General features: G+C 35.8%; 4 protein-coding genes across 12 annotated transcripts; 2 read left to right on the top strand and 2 right to left on the bottom strand.

Moving 5' to 3' along the window:
* Positions 1-329: 329 nt before the first annotated feature.
* On the top strand, positions 330-6,998 carry LOC124218487 (juvenile hormone esterase-like). Its single transcript, XM_046625007.2, has 7 exons — positions 330-1,416; positions 1,501-1,638; positions 3,320-3,886; positions 4,183-4,366; positions 4,453-4,725; positions 6,008-6,149; positions 6,245-6,998. The coding sequence occupies exons 1-7, from the start codon at positions 1,150-1,152 to the stop codon at positions 6,393-6,395; spliced, it is 1,722 nt and encodes a 573-aa protein (XP_046480963.1). The 5' UTR covers positions 330-1,149; the 3' UTR covers positions 6,396-6,998.
* A 3,255-nt stretch (positions 6,999-10,253) lies between these two features.
* LOC124220403 (uncharacterized) lies at positions 10,254-14,472 on the bottom strand. Of its 6 annotated transcripts, none has more exons than XR_006883589.2 (7): positions 13,034-13,396; positions 12,817-12,941; positions 12,386-12,605; positions 12,121-12,253; positions 11,647-11,880; positions 10,797-11,544; positions 10,254-10,645 (listed from the first exon to the last, which is right to left on the bottom strand). XR_006883589.2 is itself a non-coding variant. In XM_046629227.2 (7 exons), the coding sequence occupies exons 2-7, from the start codon at positions 13,046-13,048 to the stop codon at positions 11,387-11,389; spliced, it is 885 nt and encodes a 294-aa protein (XP_046485183.1). In that variant the 5' UTR covers positions 13,049-13,118; positions 14,289-14,472; the 3' UTR covers positions 10,729-11,386. The 6 variants fall into 6 exon arrangements, 5 of the variants coding, with proteins under 5 accessions (XP_046485183.1, XP_068992627.1, XP_046485185.1 ...); XM_046629227.2 differs by lacking the exon at positions 10,254-10,645 and adding an exon at positions 14,289-14,472 and having other exon boundaries at positions 10,729-11,544; positions 13,034-13,118; XM_069136526.1 differs by lacking the exon at positions 10,254-10,645 and adding an exon at positions 14,167-14,270 and having other exon boundaries at positions 10,729-11,544; positions 13,034-13,118.
* LOC124220400 (zinc finger protein 493) lies at positions 10,503-17,571 on the top strand. Of its 3 annotated transcripts, none has more exons than XM_046629221.2 (4): positions 10,503-10,647; positions 14,654-15,863; positions 15,948-16,513; positions 16,614-17,571. In XM_046629221.2, the coding sequence occupies exons 2-4, from the start codon at positions 14,663-14,665 to the stop codon at positions 17,226-17,228; spliced, it is 2,382 nt and encodes a 793-aa protein (XP_046485177.1). In that variant the 5' UTR covers positions 10,503-10,647; positions 14,654-14,662; the 3' UTR covers positions 17,229-17,571. The 3 variants fall into 3 exon arrangements, with proteins under 3 accessions (XP_046485177.1, XP_046485178.1, XP_046485176.1); XM_046629222.2 differs by lacking the exon at positions 10,503-10,647 and adding an exon at positions 13,579-13,726; XM_046629220.2 differs by lacking the exon at positions 10,503-10,647 and adding an exon at positions 14,240-14,372.
* A 376-nt stretch (positions 17,572-17,947) lies between these two features.
* Positions 17,948-21,567, bottom strand: LOC124220402 (peptidyl-prolyl cis-trans isomerase FKBP8). 2 transcript variants are annotated; one of them, XM_046629224.2, is made up of 5 exons: positions 21,001-21,567; positions 20,266-20,586; positions 19,930-20,129; positions 19,089-19,691; positions 17,948-18,251 (listed from the first exon to the last, which is right to left on the bottom strand). In XM_046629224.2, exons 2-5 carry the CDS (start codon positions 20,572-20,574, stop codon positions 18,233-18,235), a joined length of 1,131 nt encoding a protein of 376 aa, XP_046485180.1. In that variant the 5' UTR covers positions 20,575-20,586; positions 21,001-21,567; the 3' UTR covers positions 17,948-18,232. The 2 variants fall into 2 exon arrangements, with proteins under 2 accessions (XP_046485180.1, XP_046485181.1); XM_046629225.1 differs by lacking the exon at positions 21,001-21,567 and adding an exon at positions 20,674-20,961.
* Positions 21,568-22,169: the final 602 nt, after the last annotated feature.

Here is a 22,169-nt window from a genome sequence, read left to right as displayed (position 1 = left end):
TGTGTACATTGATAATTATGCTCAATCATTGAGAGAGGTAAGTATTATATGAGAAAAAAGAAAAAAACTAATCAAAAATCTGCATTAGATCATACCCATGAGTGAATTAATGATAATAATTATCAGACTTATTCATAAGACGTTTTTTTTTATTTTTTTTTTTTACCACAGGTATCAGAAGATCAATCTTCGCATAGGTAAAGAATATTACTTCCTAGATAAACAGAGTGAGAGAAAATGGTTGCACCAATTGACCTTAGAGCTAGGCAGAAGGAAGCGGAAGATCTGTATTTCAACTGTTGGACTTGAGATGGAATGAAGTTCCCGAGCTTATTCCGTTTGTTGTTAGTCCTTAAGAGTCGTCGCAGCCGAGCGGAGGTTCAGCCATCTCCTGATGACCGCAACCGCTGTAACACGTGGTTTCGGAATTGCCTATCGTCAGGCTAAGCCGCGAAAGACCGTTTGAATTATATTTTCACCTTGAAACAGCAATGATAATATTTTCTCACGCTGATAGTTAGAATTTTCTTTCAACTATAATATAAAACTTAATGCACCGCGAGTAATAACGAACGAATGTATAAATTCCGTGCTAAAGTTCAAACGGTCAACTGAACAATTCGTATCGCGATATTTATGAATTATTTATTTACTAAACAATGAACGCATTGTTTTACAACCGGTGCGAAACTTAACCCTGCATCTTACACATTATTTATAAATATATTTTGTCGTGAAAAGATTATTTATCAAGTGACCTTTTCATTTGTCAAAAGTTTTCACGTGGTTAGTTTGAAAACGATTGTTAGCGATATTGTCTACGAGAAAAGCTGCGAAATTTAATACTGACGGCAAACACTAATTGACACTACTCACCGAGCGGTTAACCGGTTCGTACAGTGTGCGCAAATAAAATATTGTCAAATTATAAACAGTCAAAACCATACCGAGCATGTATCATTCTAAAACAACATAGTTGCGTTGAAAATTCATGTGTTTAAATCGAAGACGATCTATCTATAAGAGAAAAAAGACACATAACTAGATTGAAGAAAAAAAAATGTCAACAATTGCGCGGGAAACGAGACTGTCGAAAATTCCTGGTAAAATTTAATTAACGAAATAATAGTGACAAGCAAGTTTTGAAAAATGTTTGAAAGTGGGAAGTTATTTTTCTTAGCCTCTTTATTTATGCTCAATCACGGTGACACGATCGGGTCTAATCAATATGTACCTGAAATACCGCAATACGCGGAAAATTTAGTACCAGACGCTGGCGTGCCAAATTTCCCTGTCATTCGTTTGAATTTGGGATATGTAAGAGGTCAATGGTTGACCTCTGCACGCGGTAAAAGATTCGCGGCGTACAAAGGAATACCTTACGCGCAATCGCCGCTGGGAAACCTCCGTTTCGAAGTAATTGTTGTTTTCATTCCCGGCACGATATCACTTCTGTTGATAATTATAACGTAAATGAAACGTGAAAATTCTCAATTTCAGCCACCGCAAGATAAGAAGCCTTGGCAAGGTATTCGGAACGCTTTTAACCACGGACCTCAATGCCCTCAACTACTATATCTGGTGAACAAAATTGTTGGCAACGAGGACTGTCTCTATATGAATCTTTACGTACCTCAGGTGAGTTGTAAAGACTGCATCGTGATTTAATTTCACTCGATTAACTGATATTTTTCGTCTTATCACGTTCACATTTGTGTCCGGTTATGTTGGTACGCGGATAGTATATATGTGTCTATAAACTGGTGCGCGTCTATGGCTAAGAGTAAAAAGGTAAAAACCTGCTGTTATTTTCAATTTGTGGGATTTTTTCGATGATTGCGGCTTTTTTTGAAATCTGAAGAACATGTGGTTTACGCCCTTTTAGTTCTTAGCTCACGATACAATTCCCGTTATTGCACTGACAATTATACCGTTCGTCGATTATATGGATGTCTGATTCGATAATATAATCATCAATAATTGATTCCGATAAGGAATCCAATTGTTTAAACTGAATGATAATATCGAGGAATAAAAATATAATAAACTCGATAATCCAAGATTAATGATCAACGTTTTATAAGGTGGATAATGACATTGACCTGTAAGTCCAGAATCAATGTTGAGCGTAAAAGAAAAGTGACATTTTACCTTGAAAGCGTTCAGTTCAAGTTGAAAATCTTTCGAGGAATCGATTTATATATACGACGACTTAACGGGTCGTTAACTTGTGTCGATAATTTTTTCAATAATTGATTATAAAATATTATGATCTATGTTATTTCAGTTGAGGCGTCCAAATGTGTTTATACCAGTGCTGTGCCGTGAATACGTGTAAAGTTTGAACGATTAGCTTTCCAATGAGATTTGATTATGGAAATTATTGTATATGTTAATAAGTGTTGCGTCAGTTTTCCCATGTTTAAAGAGTGTACAGCATCGCGTCGCCTTGATAGTATCAGTAATTTGAAGAGTAAATATAAAAATTATTGTAAACAAAAGTATTCTGTCAGGAAAGGATCAATTTTTTTACCTCTCTCTCTCTCTCACACTCTTAAACATTTCAAACGTTGTTCACTCAAAATCGATTACGAATTAATTTATAATTACGACGAGTGCGGTAATACAACGTTGGGCTCAAAGTACCAAATCATTTCAATGATTTATACATTGCGGAAACTCTGCAGTTACACATGCGTGTAATCAATTACAATATTACAGTGACGGTTGTCTTCAACAAAATATTAACTTATCAGATTTCTCTTGGCGTATAGCTTATAGTATATTTATATTGAAAAGCATGGAAAAACTCATGTGTCATGGCACACTCCTCATCGCCCACTCAGAACATAAAAATATTTGTCAAAACTTGAAACTTAAACACAACGGTCAACTTATATGCCTTTGTAATTTGTTTGCTTTCGTCGTTCATACGCGCTCACGCATATTCAATGTCAACTGACCGTAGAGGCTTGACTAACAGTATATTTCATCTAACCGTAGGTATGCGGGGATAATCAATCACGTTCTCTTCAAACACTATTCTGCAATTTCTATTAAGAAATTCAGTATATAACAAGACCTGAGAGTCTGCTTAAGATTTCTTTAAACCATCTCGTTATACGTACATATAGTTGCATTTACAAAAGATGCCACTCCTCGATACGCGTACTATTTATCTCAGTATAAAGTACATGCAATTTATGTATATAATACACCCGAAACGAATAACAATGAGATTGAGTACAACCGTGCAATGTCAGGATTGTCTCATCTTTTTAAAAATTAAAAAAAAAAAAAATATCCTACCGTCTTCCAGGCGAACGGAAGCCGCGAGCCAAGAAGCTCCAACGACGAACTCCTGCCGGTGATATTCTTCATCCATGGTGGGGCTTGGGTTATCGGTGCCGGGGACATGGACGACTACCTCTATGGTCCGGACAGAATAATGGATGAGGACGTAATCGTTGTGACGATAAATTACCGACTCGGAGCCTTGGGATTTCTGTACCTTCAGGACAAGATTCCGGGGAACATGGGAATGAAGGACCAGTCGATGGCGCTCAAACTGATACAAAAAAACGCAAGGTCCTTTGGCGGGGATCCGAACCGGATCGTTATCATGGGAGAAAGCGCTGGTGGTGCCTCCGCCGAATTTCATACACTGAATCCAGAATCGAGGAAAATCATGTTCGGCGCGATTGCTCAGAGTGGTTCGGCCCTCGCTCCTTGGGCCTGGACGAGACCCGATGTCCTGAATATCAGGACCCGCCGTTTGGCCAGACTTTTGAGATGTCCAACCAAAGGGCAGCCCGGCGATCTTCTTGAATGTCTCAAGAGAGCCCATCCCGCAGAAATCGTTCGCTATCAGATTTTCACCGATTGGGTGAGTCCCGCACCTTTCTATAATTATAATTGGATTAATAGCCTTAACATCGTGATAATAAGAACAGGTTGCTCTCAACTGGTAATGTGCAGTGAAAAATTATGCGTAAGCCGGTTTCTCAATCTTGACCGTGAAGAGTTCGCTGGCTCGTCTCTGGCCGGCGAGATGAAGTTGTTCACATTTCAATCATTATTTATATACGATCTTAGTATGTTCCATTCCAATCAATGACTTTGTACAGTTTGCGTTATACATTACGAGCTTATTTCAATATCAACCACCACCGATTATTTCAGTCAATTCTACAAATTCCCATCGGAATCTCTTTCACGCCAACCGCTGAACCGAGGGAAACGCCAAATAAATTTCTCGATGACTGTCCGAGGAACCTTTTGATTCGACTTCAAGACTCCCGTCCGAAGATACCCTATTTGACAGGTTACAACACTGTAGAGGGTCAATTTTTCACAAAAATAGGTGGTACGGAACTTGATATCGTACAAAGATGGTTCTTGCGATATTTTACATCTCCCGGAGTTTATTAAAACAGGTTTCAAATTTTACAGTTGGCCTCATCGATTCTGTCCTACAATCAACTGTCAGAAGACTTGCGGGACTTCCTAGAGAACCGACGACCGTCGCGTATTTAAAAACAAAACCTATCCTCAAACAGCCGACGCCGAAAATTGTCGACAGCGTTATAGGTGAATGGCAGTTCAAAAGTCCGATCATAGACTCGGCTCGACATCATTATTCGGGTGGATCCAACGTCTTCCTTTACCATTTCTCGTATACCGGGAGGAATAACTTCGTGAGACTCTTCTGGGACAACAGCCAACGTGAGAAATTGGTCATTTACATCATACGGTTTACTTCAATAGCTATTTTCGTATCAAGGGCGTAAAGTGTTATGCCCGTGATGCGAACAATATTTTTCGTCCTACGTAGGCGTAAAACGGGATTTATCCGTTTTATTATGACTAATTGTGACGAAAAAGTCTTTTTCACAAGTCAAACGTAAAAGTAGGCGATTTTGGCCACCTGCTGAAAATGAACACAACACGCTATTTTTCAATGAATTACGCGTGCGTTGGGAAATATGTAGCGAATTATTTTTCCACTAATAGGCGAAAACTGTTTTTTTTCTACCTGTGGAAAAATATTTCGTCACTAGCGGAGAAATGGTTCGCTATTTGTTAATTTTCAGCAGGTGGCCAAAATTGCCTAATTTTACATTTCTATCGTGAAACGTATCGCGTGCAACTCATAGGCAACGACGATTTTGATTTCATATGATATACGCACTCGTCGTCCCCTGGAAAATATTCCGTTACCACGAAGATAGATACCTACGGAAACTGTGCCAAAAACAGTATTGAAATCAGAGACAGAATCAGTATTCTCTCAATTTCTTTACGATTTTTGGCACACTTTCTGTACGTTTCTATCCGCGACTAACGAAACTTTTAGTAGAATCGGCTCGCGCGGCTAACTTCATACTCACTGAGGAATCGTCCCTTTTGCCCGCTTTTCGCACAATAGGTATATTATTTCCCCGTGATTACGTCTGTTTGTTTTATTTGGATTTTATTCTCTTCTCACACCACAAGATTATCTCCAATGACTGAAACCACGGCGGATTAATATGTATGCTAATTAAACGTTTTGGCAAACCCTTATTGCCGCCCATAATTTATGACATTAATACCGTAAGCACGAGCTATTTCACTCGTAAGATTATCAACTTTAAGCAGTGAACGTGACGTTTAGACCCACAAAATTTAGCTAATAAGCTAAATTTCTCATACCGCAGAAACAAGTTGAGAAGATAAATGAGCTGGCTTTAATATAAAGTATTTGACTAAACTGTTCACATTCATTCGTCAAATATAACCACAATCGACCAAGTTCTTGAAATGAATTGAGATGGAACGTTCACTTTACCGACTGAGTTTTGATATTGACCCAAAAAATTACCGTTTTCCCAAAATAATAACTCAGGACTACCAATATCGGTTCCCTTGAACTAAATATTACACAAGCGTTAACTTGAGGCCATATACCTCTATAATCCGTATATTCACGACTGATTCTAACACGGTTCTTACAACACGTTTTCAGCGCCAACGCACATGGACGAACTGACTTATTTGTTCAAGGGACGTGGATTGTTCGGGAAACTCCCGATACTGGAGAACGCGTCACCGGAAGCGGCGGTTTCCCAGCGTTTGTTACGAATGTGGACTAACTTTGCTAAAACTGGGTAATTGTCAAGGTCGTTCTGCGGTGTGACATAGATCTTAACATTCATTCGGTGAGTCGACGATCGCAGAATAAATGATTTAATCATTTTCACAGTAACCCAACACCGAGGAACAGCTCCGGAGTCGATATTTACTGGCCTTCGAGGCCGTCTCAGCTGCTTCTTATCGGGACAGAATTGAAGGTACGCGATTCTCCGCTTCAAACTAGTTGGAGCAATTTTATCGACCAGCAATGCTTTCTGTAGGTCTCAAACTTGTCAGTGAATAATATTTATTACAAAAAACTGTGAATTATACGCTTTGATAAATAATATTTAATAAATAAGCTACGGTTACGCGACACGGATGTCGTCGGTAATTACAATTATACGTGTGCGTGTGTGTGTGTGTGTGCGTAGTGAATTATTTACGATATCCTCTAAATAAGGTTGTCAAGATCTTGCCCAATGTAAATACTTAGCCAGGTGTACCTAAATCCTCAAGTACTCTTATATCAATAAGTTATTTAAAATTATTAGGTAAATAATTCCGGAAAAAAACGGTTACGAATCCCACTGTGTTAAATGATCCTAAATACTACGATATAATTTATTTAAAATTTTATAATGCAAATATATATACCTTATAGATATACTAAATTTACAATATTTATATTCGTTGTCAAGATAATACAATACGATTGTCATAATAACCAATACAGTTATGAACTACGATGCGATGCCAAATTTAATTTAAAAATATTCAACGACTTACGTACGCGTTATGTTTCACTGTCATGTGTATATACATACTTAAACGTATGTGTTACCCCTAAGAGTGTAAACGAAAATACATTGCAAATAAATAACATAACATCTTAATTATTTCGCCTGACCATTTAGTGGTACGTATACGATGACCAGTTGGTTTGTATCAATGCCTGAATTGCAACCTTGATCGCTTCGCATTATTTATTGCTGTCACGCACATATAATATACACAATATAGCAATGAGCAAGGCCTTTACGTATTGCACAGCAGCTTATTAATTTACTGGACGTTTGACCACCTGCAAGGGCTAACGACCGAACTGATACCAACCTTGAAATTCATACAGAATGATGCAGAACTGTTCAACTCCTTGCAAATTAGTCGGCAATCGCTGAATCGTACGATCGCCAACTGACCTCATCGATGTTCCCGCAAGGTCGCGACGCGTTGTTTCTACTTCAGATACGTTGAATTTGAGACAGCAGCGAATAGCAGATTGCCAAAATGAACCCATTTGCGTTTTTTTTTACACTACAGTTTACACAATTTTGATTTTATTTTTTTACAAGAGATGTAATGCATAATAAATAATTGTCAAGTACACGAAGTAGGGGTCAAATTATCTGACAAATCGATCAATGCCGTTATTTACTTTGTAGAATTATTTTGACACTGAGAGAAAAATTCAAATTAAAAAAAAAAAGGCTAAAGACTCAATTTCTGAAACATGTCCAAAACATGTCAATATCGTCCAAAAAGTATTTTTTTTTTTTTTACTGAAATAAAGGCATTTTGAGTTAATATTTTCATTTTTAACTGAACGGGTTAAAGTAACATTGATCAAGGTGATCCGGTTAATCCGATATGAATGTACTGTAGCGTTATAAATATTATGTATAATATCTACAGGCAAAAGGATAGGCGATTCAATTTCTTCTATCCCGTTTTTTCATTTCCCGTTCTCCGACGTGAGCAGGCCGAAGGAATGCATAAATTTCTGCAATCTATCTGATTAGCATATAACACAATATGTGTGTTTTTTATACTCACAAAACCATGAAGGGTGTGAATTAAGAGGATTTTGCATTATGAAAACCTTGATTTATGCATCTACACACTCTTACAATTCATCGCTACCTGGCGTATCTCGTTTCGCTGGATATATCAGCGTCAATTTATTCGAATAGGTTTATCGATTACGTTATGAAAAATTGTCAGAATACTTAACAAGCCCAAAGGGCATTGCGAAGGAAGCTTTAAGACCAGAAGTCTGTTCAAAACATTTTTATAATATTTTTTAAAATTGCTATCTTAGAGTTATTTTACAGTGCATAAAAAAAAAAAAAAAAAAAAAACGGATAAAAAGAACAAAGAAAATTCCCTGACACCCTTTTGAAAACGAAGCGAGTGGCCAACTTGAAGGGATATAATTTTCCTGCAGCGTATGAGCGTAACTGATCAGTGAGTTCGTAAACTCGATGTGGAATTTTCACGCGTGCACACATAAATAGATATTTTTTTTCACTTTTTCAAAAGAAAATGAAGAAAAAAATTATTACAATATGATTTGTTTCCAATTAATTCGTCGACCGCAAGCGAGGCAATCGAATTATGAATTTGCTAAAGGGTGTGAAGGTCACCATGCCAAACCACTTGTCTGCAAATTGCGTTGGCACTTGAAACATTCACCGCCGAAATCCATTAGGTGTGTGATTAAGTTTGCTTCCGGTTACGTGTAAATATACATAGATATTTATAAACGCGAGGTGTACGTTACAAGTTTTTACAGCCCATGCAACCGGAGGTGCGAAATTTGTGTTAATTATACCAACTGGTTAATCTTCTCCTTGATTAATTGATGAGCAAGATGTCTTACAATATTTAAGAAGCGGCCTCCGCAGGCTATCAATTATAAGACGTAATAATTTGGACGCTGATCGTAGTTACTTTCGATGCATACAACAACTATTTCGGGGTCACAGGTATTCGCTGTTTTCTTTTCGAAAAATTATTCGAGCCTCGCAAGAAATCGGGGACAAGGAAAATGCGTCAATTGAGGGTCAGAGGGAGCGTCAAGTGATGTTTGGATTACGTCAATTCATAAATTACACGGAACATTTGTAATGTGCTGTTTGAACACGGTGTAAAAAAAATAAATACGAACCGTTGCCTTATACCTTTGGAGTACCCGCATAAGGTACGATATACCTATAATAATAAGGAATTTTAATAATACGAATACGCACCAATGCACCACGTGTAAGTGAAAAGTTCGAACGTTTTTTTTTATCGGTACCTAAGACCGTCTTACGAGTGAATTGATGAGTAATTTTTTCGCATTAATCAAGTTGAGTACAAAATTCACGTTTTTATCATATGTTTCTGTAATAAACCGATTGTCTATTATTATTGTTACTATTACCATCACACGCGAAACGGTGATTTTTAATCTCATCAAGAACTCTGAAATTGTGCAGTTCCACTATAAAAATAACGGAGATGAAACACACTGTAACGACTCTGCCATATGGTGATAAATATTCAATCTTCTATCGATCGTAAAGAACCGTATGATTGCAATTTTAGCATTTCGATCATCAAGGCTGTCGAGTGATTGCTGTTTAATTCAATGTCCGTCTTATCTGCGAAATCATTGACGTACTTGAAATGTAATCAACTTGACCGTGCATAAACAATATGAAATGTATTCGGTCAAGACCGACACACCTTCGAAACAAGTTATTATGACTAGACTTCTCTATTTTCCTAATTTCGATCAAGTTCTATCAATAATCAATGGATGTAGAACCATGGTTCAGTTCTGCAATATTTAACTTTTAAGATTTTTATGCTATATTGATAGTGCATAATTGGGATGCAACTCCCATTTAAATGTCGGAGCTGATCAATTTCTTTCAATTCTAGGTTTACGACATTCCTCTTCGAGAATCACAAATAAAAAATTCAACGAGTAAACGATATTTGAATGTCCGTGATTTTGTGTTTTTATTGTACTATTCCGTCACTATATTCCGTTATTTTGATAAATTACGAAGCTTTTAAAGCAGATTAAAATCTCAAAAGATAACTGCTTTAAAAAAAAGTCCGGTAAAGTCAATATAATCATGGATTACGGTACACTGCGTGCATAATTTTTCTACAAGAACAAGAAATATCGAAATCGGAACGAGAGTAATCATCTCCTGACATCGAATAATTCGAATAAACACGCGATTTGAATAAAACGTACATAACGAATTGTTTACATCACGATATATTCTATACATACATACATATATGTATATATAGAACACACACATAGTGTACAATATCTATTTACATGTTATCTGCATTGCTAAGTCCCGAATTTGAATACCCCGAGATTATTATATATTGATCCGTTATATTATACTGAAGAATCCAAACTGTGTACATATGTTTAACACCCGACAGACGTGATCAAGAGGACATTTTTTTCATACAAATGAAAGATGATTTAAAACTGCTTGTGTTTACTTCTTTACTATACTAATCTTCTTTGGTTAAATCACTCTATCTCTCCTCTCGCTTCATTTGGAGAGAGACTTTGTTGAAGATTGACTGATTGCAAAGAGGTCAAGTCGTATCCCATGAACAGCATTTGTGTACTTCTAATAACGTATGGATGTTGCAACACGTTTTGGCTACGATGGTCTGCAAGAATAACGTCCTCGGAAATTGGATAACTGACTTGATCGTTCGGTATCTGTAAGTGTTTTTGTCGATAAAGAATATTTAAAAAATATGGAAGCGAAATAAAGGCCACATATAAACGAAAAATTGCTTGAATTATTCAAGAGAACTATTATTTATTGCGTACGATGACTGATACAAGATTTAGTAAGTATTTAATGTACCTGTGGATTGTCAAGGCATAAAAGTGCTCGGGACAATGTAACGGAGGATTCTCCTACAGCAAAATTTATGGAAAAACGATCAGTCTGAGATTGACGGTTCTCCTCGTTACTAAAGCAACAGCAGAATGTAGATAATAGAGATGAAGATTCAGTGTCCAACTGATTTGGGGTATTAAAGCGACAAGGAGCGTAAGCCCAAAGAGTTTTTGAGTTTGCTTCGGTCTCCTCGTTATCTTCGACTGCACTCCCTCGCATGATTCCATGCGAGGTTGTTAATTGGAAAGTACGATTTTGATTTCGTATTCCATAAAATATTGTTACAAATATTTTGACACATAAACTCAAAACTCACAAATTTACAACGTGCAAAGTGTATGACAGACTGAATCTGGCAACTTACAACCATTTTTAAACTGTGAAGTTGCAAAATTATAACCAATATCTTCGCTTGTCTTTAAAAATGTGAGAAGTGTTTTCAAGATGTGAATGAAACAAAAGACTATGAAAATAATTATTGCAAGAATTAATCAGTCGCCAACCGAGCGATTGCAAAGATTATTCACAGTTGAAGATCAGAATAACTAATACAACTATATTGGTATTTCCGACGAGCCTGTTTCACTTGGTGTTTCATCTTGTTCTACTACATTGCATAATTTGTTCCATAGATCCTCAAGTTCAGTCTGATTTATTTTATTCTTGCAAAAGTTCTTGAGAAGTTGGGAGTGGGTTGTTAAAAAATCATCCCCTAAGAAATGTATGAAAATTTTTCGTGTTTCAGCTGAACTTTGAACAAAGTTAATTTTATAATTAAGTATTACTGAGTACAAGAATAATATTAGATTCTTACCAGCAGAGATCTGTGAGATTATAAAAAAGTTGTCAATACACCACATACTTTCAAGGAATCTCAGTATCCACCTTACTTCCAGGTAGATTAAATCGGTGTTGTTCTTTGAGTGTAACAAAATCATTATGCCGCCATCGTCGTCTATAAATTCTTCCACAGAGACAACATCACGATTTTTTAATTGGTTCAGAATTTTTGCGCGTACTATATTTTGTTCGGTGTAATCTGATACAGCTGAAAGTTGTAATAATTTTCGAAATTTATTTTGATAGCATAAAGCACAGAGATAGAAAAATAAATAGAAGCTACCACTATTAGCAAATGAAGATTGTATCATAATGTTTATAAAATGATATTGGATAATAACTGGAAAAAAATCTACCACATAATTTTAATCAATTTTTAGGCATTTGGGAATTTTTAATATGATAAATAAAGCAATGACTAATTTATAACTGAGAAGTGTCATTTTACCACCAAATAAATTTGACGTATCTTTAGCTTCAGTGAACCGCTGAATCCAAGGCGCTATTTCAAGAAGATAGCATTTTTTCACAGTTTCGAAGCGGCACTCGACCTCCAAAATTTCAAGATTTTTATCTGAGTCCTGTAAAAAGGAGTTCAATAATCGGTAGATGATCGCATGTAAACATTCGCATTCTTTGTAGTGATTGGGGAAAAAAAAGGAGTGAGCCAATCATTTCAGGCATAAGAAAACATGCTCCGGTGACATTATTACCTGTGAATTCACAGTGATCTCCATAAAAAATTCCAACACCTTTGACTTGACTTTGGCAGTGTACAAGTACTTATGATCCGATATCCATTTCTTATCTACATCGTTGAATTTGAAACCCAACACAAAGCTGGATACAGTAACACATTTTTTGTTCAGATGATTCCCAGGATCATGCTTATTAAACAAATCTTCAAATTGATTTTCTTCGGGTAGGAAATCTCTGTGTGTCAGATAAAAAAGTATAAATAAAATTTTGTTCAGCAGTGACAATACACAAGTTCAATAATCAAAACACACTGAATTTTCAATAACAAGATCACCTTGCAGAAAATGATGAAGGAAGTTAAAAATGCTTTCAAAAGTAACGCCTAGCCAAGATTTGCAAAAATGTATTCTATATTACTTTGTGTATGGGGATGAATATCTGATACTTTTCTGTTTTGTTATGAGTTTTGCCTCCTGCCTTTTCCCAGGCGTCCAATTCGTTCCTTAAGTCAATTGTCCTCTCAATGAGTTTTTCCTTGACTTTCCTCAATTCAACTAGTTCCTCGTCAACCTTTGAAAGATGATTAAAGAATTAAGGAACTTGTAAACTTTAGCAGAACACATAATATAATTCGAAACCAGAATTTTGAAATGTGAGCTTACCTCCTCGTCAGTCATGTTGATCAAATTTTTCTTCCAGCAATTATGATCTTCCGATTGCTGATCTAACCAGCCTTATTTAAAGCACCTTTACAAGTTGAAAAAGTTCAATAATGAATACTAACAAATTTTATCTGAACATCATTACTCCTAAAAACAAAGATAGTTTAAAAACTCTGTACGATAGCAGGTAAAAAATTTCGATTTACTAATTAAATGAGATTAACAACCAATTATAAATGCATAACACAAGCGCAACCCAAGGGACTATACATTTGCATTATTTTGGGTATACAGAGTTGTACTTGAGTGATGCTTGCTCAAGTCGCAAAATGTAATCAAAATATAATGGTTACTGATGGTTACTCCCCTTACTTCCACTGAAATATAACTATACATTTCGGTGCTTACTCCTAGGTATATTTTCGCGACCACTACTCCGCAGGTATGTGCGATAGCTTTTTTATCGACGGGAACCGTTCAACACGCGATCTTACAAAACACACAAAACCATTTGAATAACCGTCTTTAACAGTGTTTTGTTAATGGAGTTGAGAATGAAAGATTGGGGCTAAAATGAAATCAGAATTAATATCTACCTCCAAACGCGTATTCCAGTTTTTACGAACCAAACGAACGACTCTCAGGAAGATACGAACTTGTTTGTTATATTGATAGACCTCAAGTCGAATTCAGGTGAATATTTCTGCGAGAAGGTGAACGAATTAAACGGTGCCGACATTCGAGGTTTAAAAATAATATTTAAGAGAGCTTGGCTGACGTGGATTTTGGCGGGAAAGAAAATTGATCATCACGGCGCAGGTGGTGCCATAAAAGATGGCCGAGCTAATACCGCGTAGCAACAAAATTGCAAAATAATTTGATTAGCTTCTATATTTTTTAGCATAAATATTACCTTGTACTATTTTTTTGTCACACATTAAAATCAGTGGGCCGTTATTTTTTCCGATCTAAAGTGTACCATTATTAATTTTTATTGTTAAATTACTAATCATCAATTTTTGTAGGTTAAACATTTCGACATTCTTATTGTGTAACTGTTATAATCTTTCTAAATAGTCGAAAGTTATGCGTGTGGTGTATTATTACTATTATTTGAAGTTGTTTAAACTTACTTCAAAGTTTACTTATTATTCGAATGTAACATTATACCGCGTTCATAATCGAGGATAGTGTTTATATCCTGTACATTATAGTTTTGGATTATCTTCCTTTTGCGTTTCTTTCAATTACTTACCAAAGAAATATTATGTCGATAAATAAAATGACCGATAGAAATCATCAAGAATTTACTAGTTTATTATCGGCGTATTCTAACCAGGTGGGATTTTCCGCGATTAATTATATTTATTTTCGATAATCACTCGAATCAGGCTCACTTGCAAATCACTCAATTCCTGAATATCCAATAATAATATTCATATAACTCCGCCATTTTTATACATATATACTCAATAACTTCATTCTCGTACATTTCATTTCAACCTCATTCTCGCATATAAGTATTTTTAATTTGCAATCTTGTTGTTGGACTATCTCTCAACAAAATCTGATCTGTGATTTACATTACAACCAACTTTGTTGCACGTTCAATTGTTCTAGGATGACTCAATGCTCGAATCAATAGATGGAATATCCTTGGAAAATGTCCACACAGTATCGCTTGATTATTTGAACGAATGCATGAGCGATCTGGAAAGCAAGGATTCGGGAATACGTTTGTCTCCCGGTTCTCCTGGAATGTTCCCATCGGATCATCGCATGGACAAATTTACTGAGCATGATTTGGCAAATCTTGATATCGCCCTGGTTAAAGAAGGGGATTTATATTTGAAATCTGAATCCAAATTTGAAAAGAATAATGTTATTATTCCTAGATTAGGACATGAAATATATAAAACCAAGAACAATCTCGATTATACCCAAAATTCTGAATCTATTCTAGCAATTTCAATAGAGAATTTACAACGTAATTGTAAAACATGTGTTGAAGTATGCGGTGAACGTGAAGATGCATTTATGAAGCTCGATCAGATTCAAAAGAATACTTTGATCCATGATTCAGAGTTGAATAAACACAACGAACTTTGTTCTGGTGAATTCATCATCAAAGCGCAAAAAAATAATGAAACTGAATGTCACAAAGGACCATCAAAGAGCGAGTATAGCACTGACAGGGATTCAGAAATTGAGAAAAGCTCAGACACAGAGGAACCGGCTCATGACTGTAAGATTGACGATGAAGACAAGTCGTGCGACAATAAAATTAAAGTCGAACTACTGCCTCAAGCTTGTGAACAATGCCCAATGACATTTAAGTACAAAAGACACTTGGACCGACATTTGGAAGGTCATCAGAAAAATAACTGCCCGTATTGCGACGCTAAATTTGCCAGAAAAAAACATCTGGACGTTCATTTGTTTCGGCTACATGGAGAGCGGATAACTAAATACCCTCATACATGCGACATCTGTTTAAAAGGTTTTCCAAAGCGACTGTTACTAAATCGGCACAAAGCTAATCATCATTACGAAAAGGCTCAAACGTGTGCAGACTGCGGTGATATATTGGACAACAGTTTAGAGGCTCTAAAACATAGTGAAAAACATAGTCAGGAGAGAAGATTTCATTGTGATAAATGTCCTCAGGCTTTTAGTATGGAACAGAAGTATCTAATACATGTAAAAAATCATGATACATATAAATGTCCGAGATGTGAGTCTGGTTTTGCCTCTAAGAAAAGAGCCAATGAACATTACCGGTTAAAACATTCAGCAAAAGTACCCAAAGAACCTGAAACTTCTATAACTGGTAAGCTATAAATTACATACGACCTTTTATTTTAATTAGAATTGAAATCTGTGTGAGTTTTTATTGAAATTATTTGACTTCCAGGGATGTTTTACTGTAACGATTGCCGGCATAACTTCATGACCAAAGATAGCTATCTCCGCCATTTGAAAACAGCATCGCACCTCAGTAAAATGCACGCCGAAATACCTCTAAAAGCTTTATTCACTTGTACAATTTGTACAAAACAGTTAACATCGCGTAAAGCATTAGATCAGCACATCAGAAGAGTGCACAGAGATGAAAAGAAATATTCATGTGATACTCAGGGATGCGAGTTTCATTCGACTAATAAAAGCGACTTGGAAAGGCATAGGCAATTGCACATAGAAGAGAGAAATATAGTTTGCGAACATTGTGGAAAGACGTTCACTACGATCAGCATCCTTAAAGATCACGTACTGTATGTGCATAACATGGAAAGACAATTTGTGTGCGAAGAATGTGGAAAAGCATTCAAAAGGAACAGCCTGCTCAACAGACATAAGATGTCTCACCAACAAATCAGACCCTTTACCTGCGAACAGTGCGGAGCTGCATTCAAAAGATCTCATCATTTAACAAGGCACATGGAATCATGTCACAGGATTACGTTAGAAAAGAAAAAGCGGGTAATGTATATAAAATAGATTGGGTATATTTGTCAAGCTTGTAAGTGAACCAAAAATCACTTGTTATCGAACTTATCTTATGATTTGATTTATTTACCAGGTGGTCAAGTTAATGAAAACTGAAGATGGTCGATTGGTACCAATTCCCGAGGAACCTAAAAAACCGAAAACTAAAAGAGTTAAATCTAAGAAGGATAGTCAACTGATTAGCTACGATGAATCTAGTGCGAGTGTAACGAATCGTCTCCTTATAAGTAAAGACATGGCCGAACTGTCTACGGAATTGTCGCACGTTACTCCCATGTCTACAATTACAAGCTCAGAATCGACTGACATGTCCCTAGGACTGGCAAATACAATTTCTGAGGTTGATTCTGTGCCTCAAATATTGTCTCTGGTCGATGTTAACTCTGGTCAAGTAGTTACTGTCGAAGTAACGAATCCGGATACACTGCCATTAACGGATTTGGTTGACCAATTTGAGGCTAATTGTAACGAGATCCTTGGGCTATCTAGCTACCCTGATCTAGAATTTCAAAATGGTATTTTAAATACAGAACAAAATTATTATGATCAAGTTAGTTATGCCGAATTACCCTTAGAGAATGTTGGTGAATCTTCGCTCTTGTTAGACCCAAATTCGAGTAAAATGGATAGCCTACCAGCTATTGAAAATTATTTAACACAACCCTTTTCTCCATTTCTAAACCTCTAAAATCTTAGATTTCTTGACAAGTAATCGCACGTTATACCTAGAGCTCCTAACATTGACCCTGCAATAAAAATCTATATTTTGATGATAACACATTGCGCAAAAAAAGAATTTTTAGCTAGATATCACGACTATATTTTTTCAGGTCGTGTAAGAGAAATTTCTAGTTTGAATAATGTTACCTAATAATGTAGGTACTAGAGGCAAAAATTTAGTTTTAGAAAGTGACAAAACTTCAGTATTAATATTGTAATATATAAAAATGAATGCATATAAATTTTATTGATAAATTATTTAAAATCGTGTATTACATTGGTGGAATGTTGAATATGAAATAAAAATAATATATACATAATTGCACAATGATTTTCCTACATTTTTGCATTTCCGAGCATTGATCTATAAAAACTTATTGCTTTGAAACGGTACAAAGAATAAGTAACGGCACCAACAGTGGGACACTACTTGGTAGTGGGACGCTTTGCTATTTCATTGTAATAATGAGTGGAAATTTTAATTGTTTCAATTTTTGTTCATTGAAACAATTGAAATTTCCACTTATTATTGCGTTGAAATAGCCAAGTGTCTCAGTACCGGGTAGGGTCCCACTACTGGTGCTGTTATATGTGAAGATTTTCATTGAACTTAGACAAATACTCATTACCTTCAATATTCCAGAAACTTCTCTGTTAAAATAATGTAACAAGTACAATACTCAGAGATTAAATTTAATCAATGATTTATTTGGTTAATTAATATTCACACTTGATTTAATTCTAAGATGCCTATTATTTAACAAGTATTGTATTAGTTTTATCACTCAATAGTCAGTCTATAACATTGAATTTAACGACAGTTTAGTTGTCCAGTATAACTCCACTTTAAACGAAAACTTCTCGAGCAACACAGAGTACTCAGTTTCATATGCGCAATTGCACAAGACTCTTCTCGCCAAGCAGTGATATCTCCAAAAAATCCAATCGCACTAATGTTGTCAATTCATTTAGTCAACTGCAGCTAATTTTCCTTTATTAATGATGATTCAATTATTTTAAGCATCACATAACACGATAGATAACAAATTTGTCAAGGGCAAATGTGCACAGATAATGCACGCCATTGTTTTCAATGTAGAAGAAAATAATGATTTTAGTTTACTATACAATGCGTACAGTGTTTAGTTCGCTTGTATGTATAATTCTCGTATCAAAAGTTTTTTTTCACTTTGTTTTATTCAGATTGCATGCAGAGTAAGGTTAATTACAATTCGTTTATAATAATTGTTGTTAATCTATGATGTTTCAAGGAATGTTCGGTTTTGCTACTAATTTGATTTGTTACAAAATTATTTCTTTTTTAGAGAGTTAACCCTGAATCCCTTTACATGTAAAGTATTTGTCTTTAAATATTGAAAAAGAAATGCTACGTTTTTGGTACGCTAATATGATTCTCGATATCAATCATAAATCTCTTTCTGATAAATGCAAGTAAACCACAATCATAAGAAAACCGAGAATATATTAAGGTAACATCAATACCTCTTATAGAATAAACACCAAAATATATATCGTATTATAGACAAAGTGAACAAAAATTCAATAAGTTAGAATATCAGATTTGTTGTCACAAGGACACTGTCGGCTCTTATAAAGCATCAAAAATGACTTTTTTCTCAAAATAAGTAATTCAATAAAAGTCAAATAATCATGTTGTACAGAGTAACACACACAAGGCCAACATAAACATTTTTTCTAATTTTCATTCGTGATATCCATCGGCTTCCATCTTTGTAGCAAGTAAAATATTGTGAGATGTACGTTATGTATTGAGAGTATGATGTATTAAGTTTAGAAAATGTTATACCTGTACACTATAACTCCTGCTATAGCAGCAACAGCCCCTCCAATCAAACTCCATGCTATAGTGGAAGGTGTAGTCTTTGGGTTTTGATTATTGGTGTTTTTGTTTGGCGAACCATTTTGCTTATCTGTTCCGAGCATCTTTTTGTACAAATTTTTTTCATGTTTGGCATCTTTGGCTGTTTTTTCTTTCAAAATAGCCAATTCTTGCTGGATTGCTTTCGAGTCGGGATCCAGTTTTGCAGCTTGTAGCAAAATTGCATAGGCAGCAGCACGTTCCCCTTTATGTTGTAAAATTTTACCTTTCCTAAACAACGCCTTGACATTTTTTGGCTGACATCTCAGGACATTTTCCACACTTTTCAATGCTGCGTCATATGCCTCTGTTTTCATTTGCGCTGCTGCTAGGTTATTACAAACTTTCATACGATCTTCTAGCAAAGCTTGGAGGTCTGCGTTACTTATAGACTCTTCCTGATCACCCTGGGGATAATTTATCCCGCCTTTAGTTTCATCCAAATAATCCAAAGCTCTTCTATAGCATTGAACTGCAAGCGATGCTTCATCTCGAGAATACCACCAATTTCCTCGCTCCCGTTTTTTATTCCTATGCAACGTGGAATATTTTATGAAGTAATAATAGTATATTCGATTACATGAATTGCCATTCCATTTATACAAGTGACAGAATAATCTTATGGTAAGAGTGCATATTATTTGATTTTTTCTTCCAAGTTGGAAAGCGACGGGAATGAATTTAGAGAAAAAATGGAATGAGAAAGATTGCAAAAATCCTAATCAAGCCATGTCAATTAGCTTCCAAGTCTACAAACTCATTTGATTACCCAATATTTTTCCTTTGAGCAATGCCCAAGGTTCCAATTTCTGGTTCCATTTCAACAGACAGCAACTCGATAGTATAAAAAAGTTTAGCACCACCAGGTATGTCTGGTTCCCTTCCTAGGTCGCCATAACCAAACCGAGCTTCAACTTCAACTTCAGCAACTTCTTCAACATCCATTAATGCAATAACCAGATCTAGTCCCTGTTTTATGCATATATAAATTATTTGGCATAAAAGAAAAATTATTGAATTATTCCAGTACGCCATAAAAACACTTTTGTATGACTGTTAACAGTTTCTATATATCTTTAATTCAATAATTGCCAATGTATCATACCTGTATCACTTCGACATCTCCCAATTGAATGGTGAATTTTTCATACTTTTCAACGACAGTTCCATCTTCCAATTTTCCAGTCAGATTAATGCTACAAATATCTGACCGATTTGGCCTTGTTCCTTTCTGTCCAGCTTTGACTACCTTCTTTTTCAATTGACCAACTCCTAGTACATCCATCCATTCATCTTCTTCGTGATCTTCAAGCGTAGCTTTTGTTAAAGGATCTTTCAGGTCAACATCAAAGTTGAGCTCATTCTGAATGAAATCAGCTTGACTGCCAGCGTTATCAACAGTTTCGTTATCCATTTCGACAGTGCTCTAATGACAAGAGAAAAGTCGGATGCAATTGTAAAGAGCAATTGTATATACACGTAAATCATCGTGTCAAGTAATAACATTCCATACTTCTATTTTTTCGTAGATTATGATAATCCGGCTAACAGTTACCGGCAAATTGTTATTACGAGGTAAAAATTTGACGACTGATTTTGGTTATGTTATGATTCGTCACGGTCGTTTTCATAAACAAAGCAAGAATTTTTCAAAAGCGAGTAAAACAAAGAATGCCGAACTGAACTTATTATTTCACCGAAGTAGGAGCACAGAATATTAGACGAATTGTGCAAAATCATCATTCAACATCACGCACGATATTGAGTTTCTATGAATATAACCAGACAGACACAGGGATAAAAAAATTATACGCGAGTTATGGAATTTGTCTATACGTACCTTTACTGGTTCGGAATATTCACACGAACGGCTCGTTGGGTTATGTAGAAAATTAATATCACAGGTTTTTTCGATAATTATTCGTCAACACCGCGGTCAAACGCACGACCGCGCAGTACACGAGAAATCAACTCGTCTGACAATGAATCATGTATCCGCCTATGGTATCCGCTAGCGCCCGAACCGATCGCTACTGCTAGCAGACGATTTAAACGCCGAACTTTCAAAAGGTACATAAAGTCATCACGAAGAATTCTGTATTGCTCGGCTTATCGTAAAACAAAATAATTGCTGATCAATTAAATGTGTTTGTTCTTTTTCATTTCTATAACCGAAATTTTTCCTTATCTTCAACTAAGATGTTTGAGGAAATCGTATAGTGTGTACGAAGGAGGCAAACTCGGTCTTTCCGAGCCGAGCGTCAGCTTGCAATATAAGTCGTAGGTAAAGCCGAAGATAAATATTGCAAGTACGCGACGTGATAAAACCGTTGCCTCCTTTTTGCACTAAATTCTTCATATAACAAAAGTATGTTATGCGTTTTTTCGCGAAGCACAAAATTGAGGTTAGGGTCGCGTAATGTCAGATTTGATCGTGACAGCGCATGCGTCCAGTAGAGAAAAGACCACTTTTAACTCTGAGGACTTAGAAGTGGTCTTTTCAGTACTCTGCGCATGTGCATTCGCAGATTCATTCGACCATCATAGAAACGGGTACTTTGTCTATGGAAAACACGCATGGAAAAACGCGTAAATCAGGATAGGGTTACATAAAAAGAGTTTCTTTTCTTTGCCATTATCTTTACCTCTCGTCCTCGAACTTGATCTTTGAAAAATGGACATCGGAATTTATTAATTCATTATCGGATTAAATTTACTAAAGATATGTGTCAAACAACAGAAGACACACTGGAACCATACTACGAACGTTTTTTGCTCCAAATAGTCAAGTCTTTACGAAAATACAGGGATAAAAATAACTCATTTGTGTGCCGAGAATACATGAAGGTAATTCATATATGAAGGTTTTTGGAATTTAAGATGACTTGACTACACAGTGCGTTGACTATCAAAAATATTTATAAGTTGGTTGAGCTGCTAGACTATGAAGCGTCGTATATAGTCGATAGTTCAGACGTAATATAGAAATTGATCATTTTGTACATTTTT

This window comes from Neodiprion pinetum, chromosome 5 (assembly GCF_021155775.2).
Source record: "Neodiprion pinetum isolate iyNeoPine1 chromosome 5, iyNeoPine1.2, whole genome shotgun sequence".
In the NCBI taxonomy this organism is placed as follows: Eukaryota; Metazoa; Arthropoda; class Insecta; order Hymenoptera; family Diprionidae; genus Neodiprion; species Neodiprion pinetum.
The sequence above is the reverse complement of the archived record's forward strand: the minus strand, read 5'-3'. Positions and strand labels throughout refer to the sequence as shown.

Coding starts and splice junctions, on each gene's coding strand:
- LOC124218487 (XM_046625007.2), top strand. CDS start 1,150: ATGTTTGAAAGTGGGAAGTTATTTTTCTTAGCCTCTTTATTTATGCTC. Junction 1,417..1,500: donor TGGGAAACCTCCGTTTCGAA/GTAATTGTTGTT, acceptor TCTCAATTTCAG/CCACCGCAAGATAAGAAGCC. Junction 3,887..4,182: donor ATCAGATTTTCACCGATTGG/GTGAGTCCCGCA, acceptor CGATTATTTCAG/TCAATTCTACAAATTCCCAT.
- LOC124220403 (XM_046629227.2), bottom strand. Junction 12,254..12,385: donor AGATCACTGTGAATTCACAG/GTAATAATGTCA, acceptor TCCTTTTTACAG/GACTCAGATAAAAATCTTGA. Junction 11,881..12,120: donor TACGTCAAATTTATTTGGTG/GTAAAATGACAC, acceptor TACAACTTTCAG/CTGTATCAGATTACACCGAA.
- LOC124220400 (XM_046629220.2), top strand. CDS start 14,301: ATGTCGATAAATAAAATGACCGATAGAAATCATCAAGAATTTACTAGT. Junction 14,373..14,653: donor TATCGGCGTATTCTAACCAG/GTGGGATTTTCC, acceptor CAATTGTTCTAG/GATGACTCAATGCTCGAATC. Junction 16,514..16,613: donor CGTTAGAAAAGAAAAAGCGG/GTAATGTATATA, acceptor TTTATTTACCAG/GTGGTCAAGTTAATGAAAAC.
- LOC124220402 (XM_046629224.2), bottom strand. CDS start 20,574: ATGGATAACGAAACTGTTGATAACGCTGGCAGTCAAGCTGATTTCATT. Junction 20,130..20,265: donor GAGATGTCGAAGTGATACAG/GTATGATACATT, acceptor TGCATAAAACAG/GGACTAGATCTGGTTATTGC. Junction 19,692..19,929: donor GCTCAAAGGAAAAATATTGG/GTAATCAAATGA, acceptor CACGTTGCATAG/GAATAAAAAACGGGAGCGAG.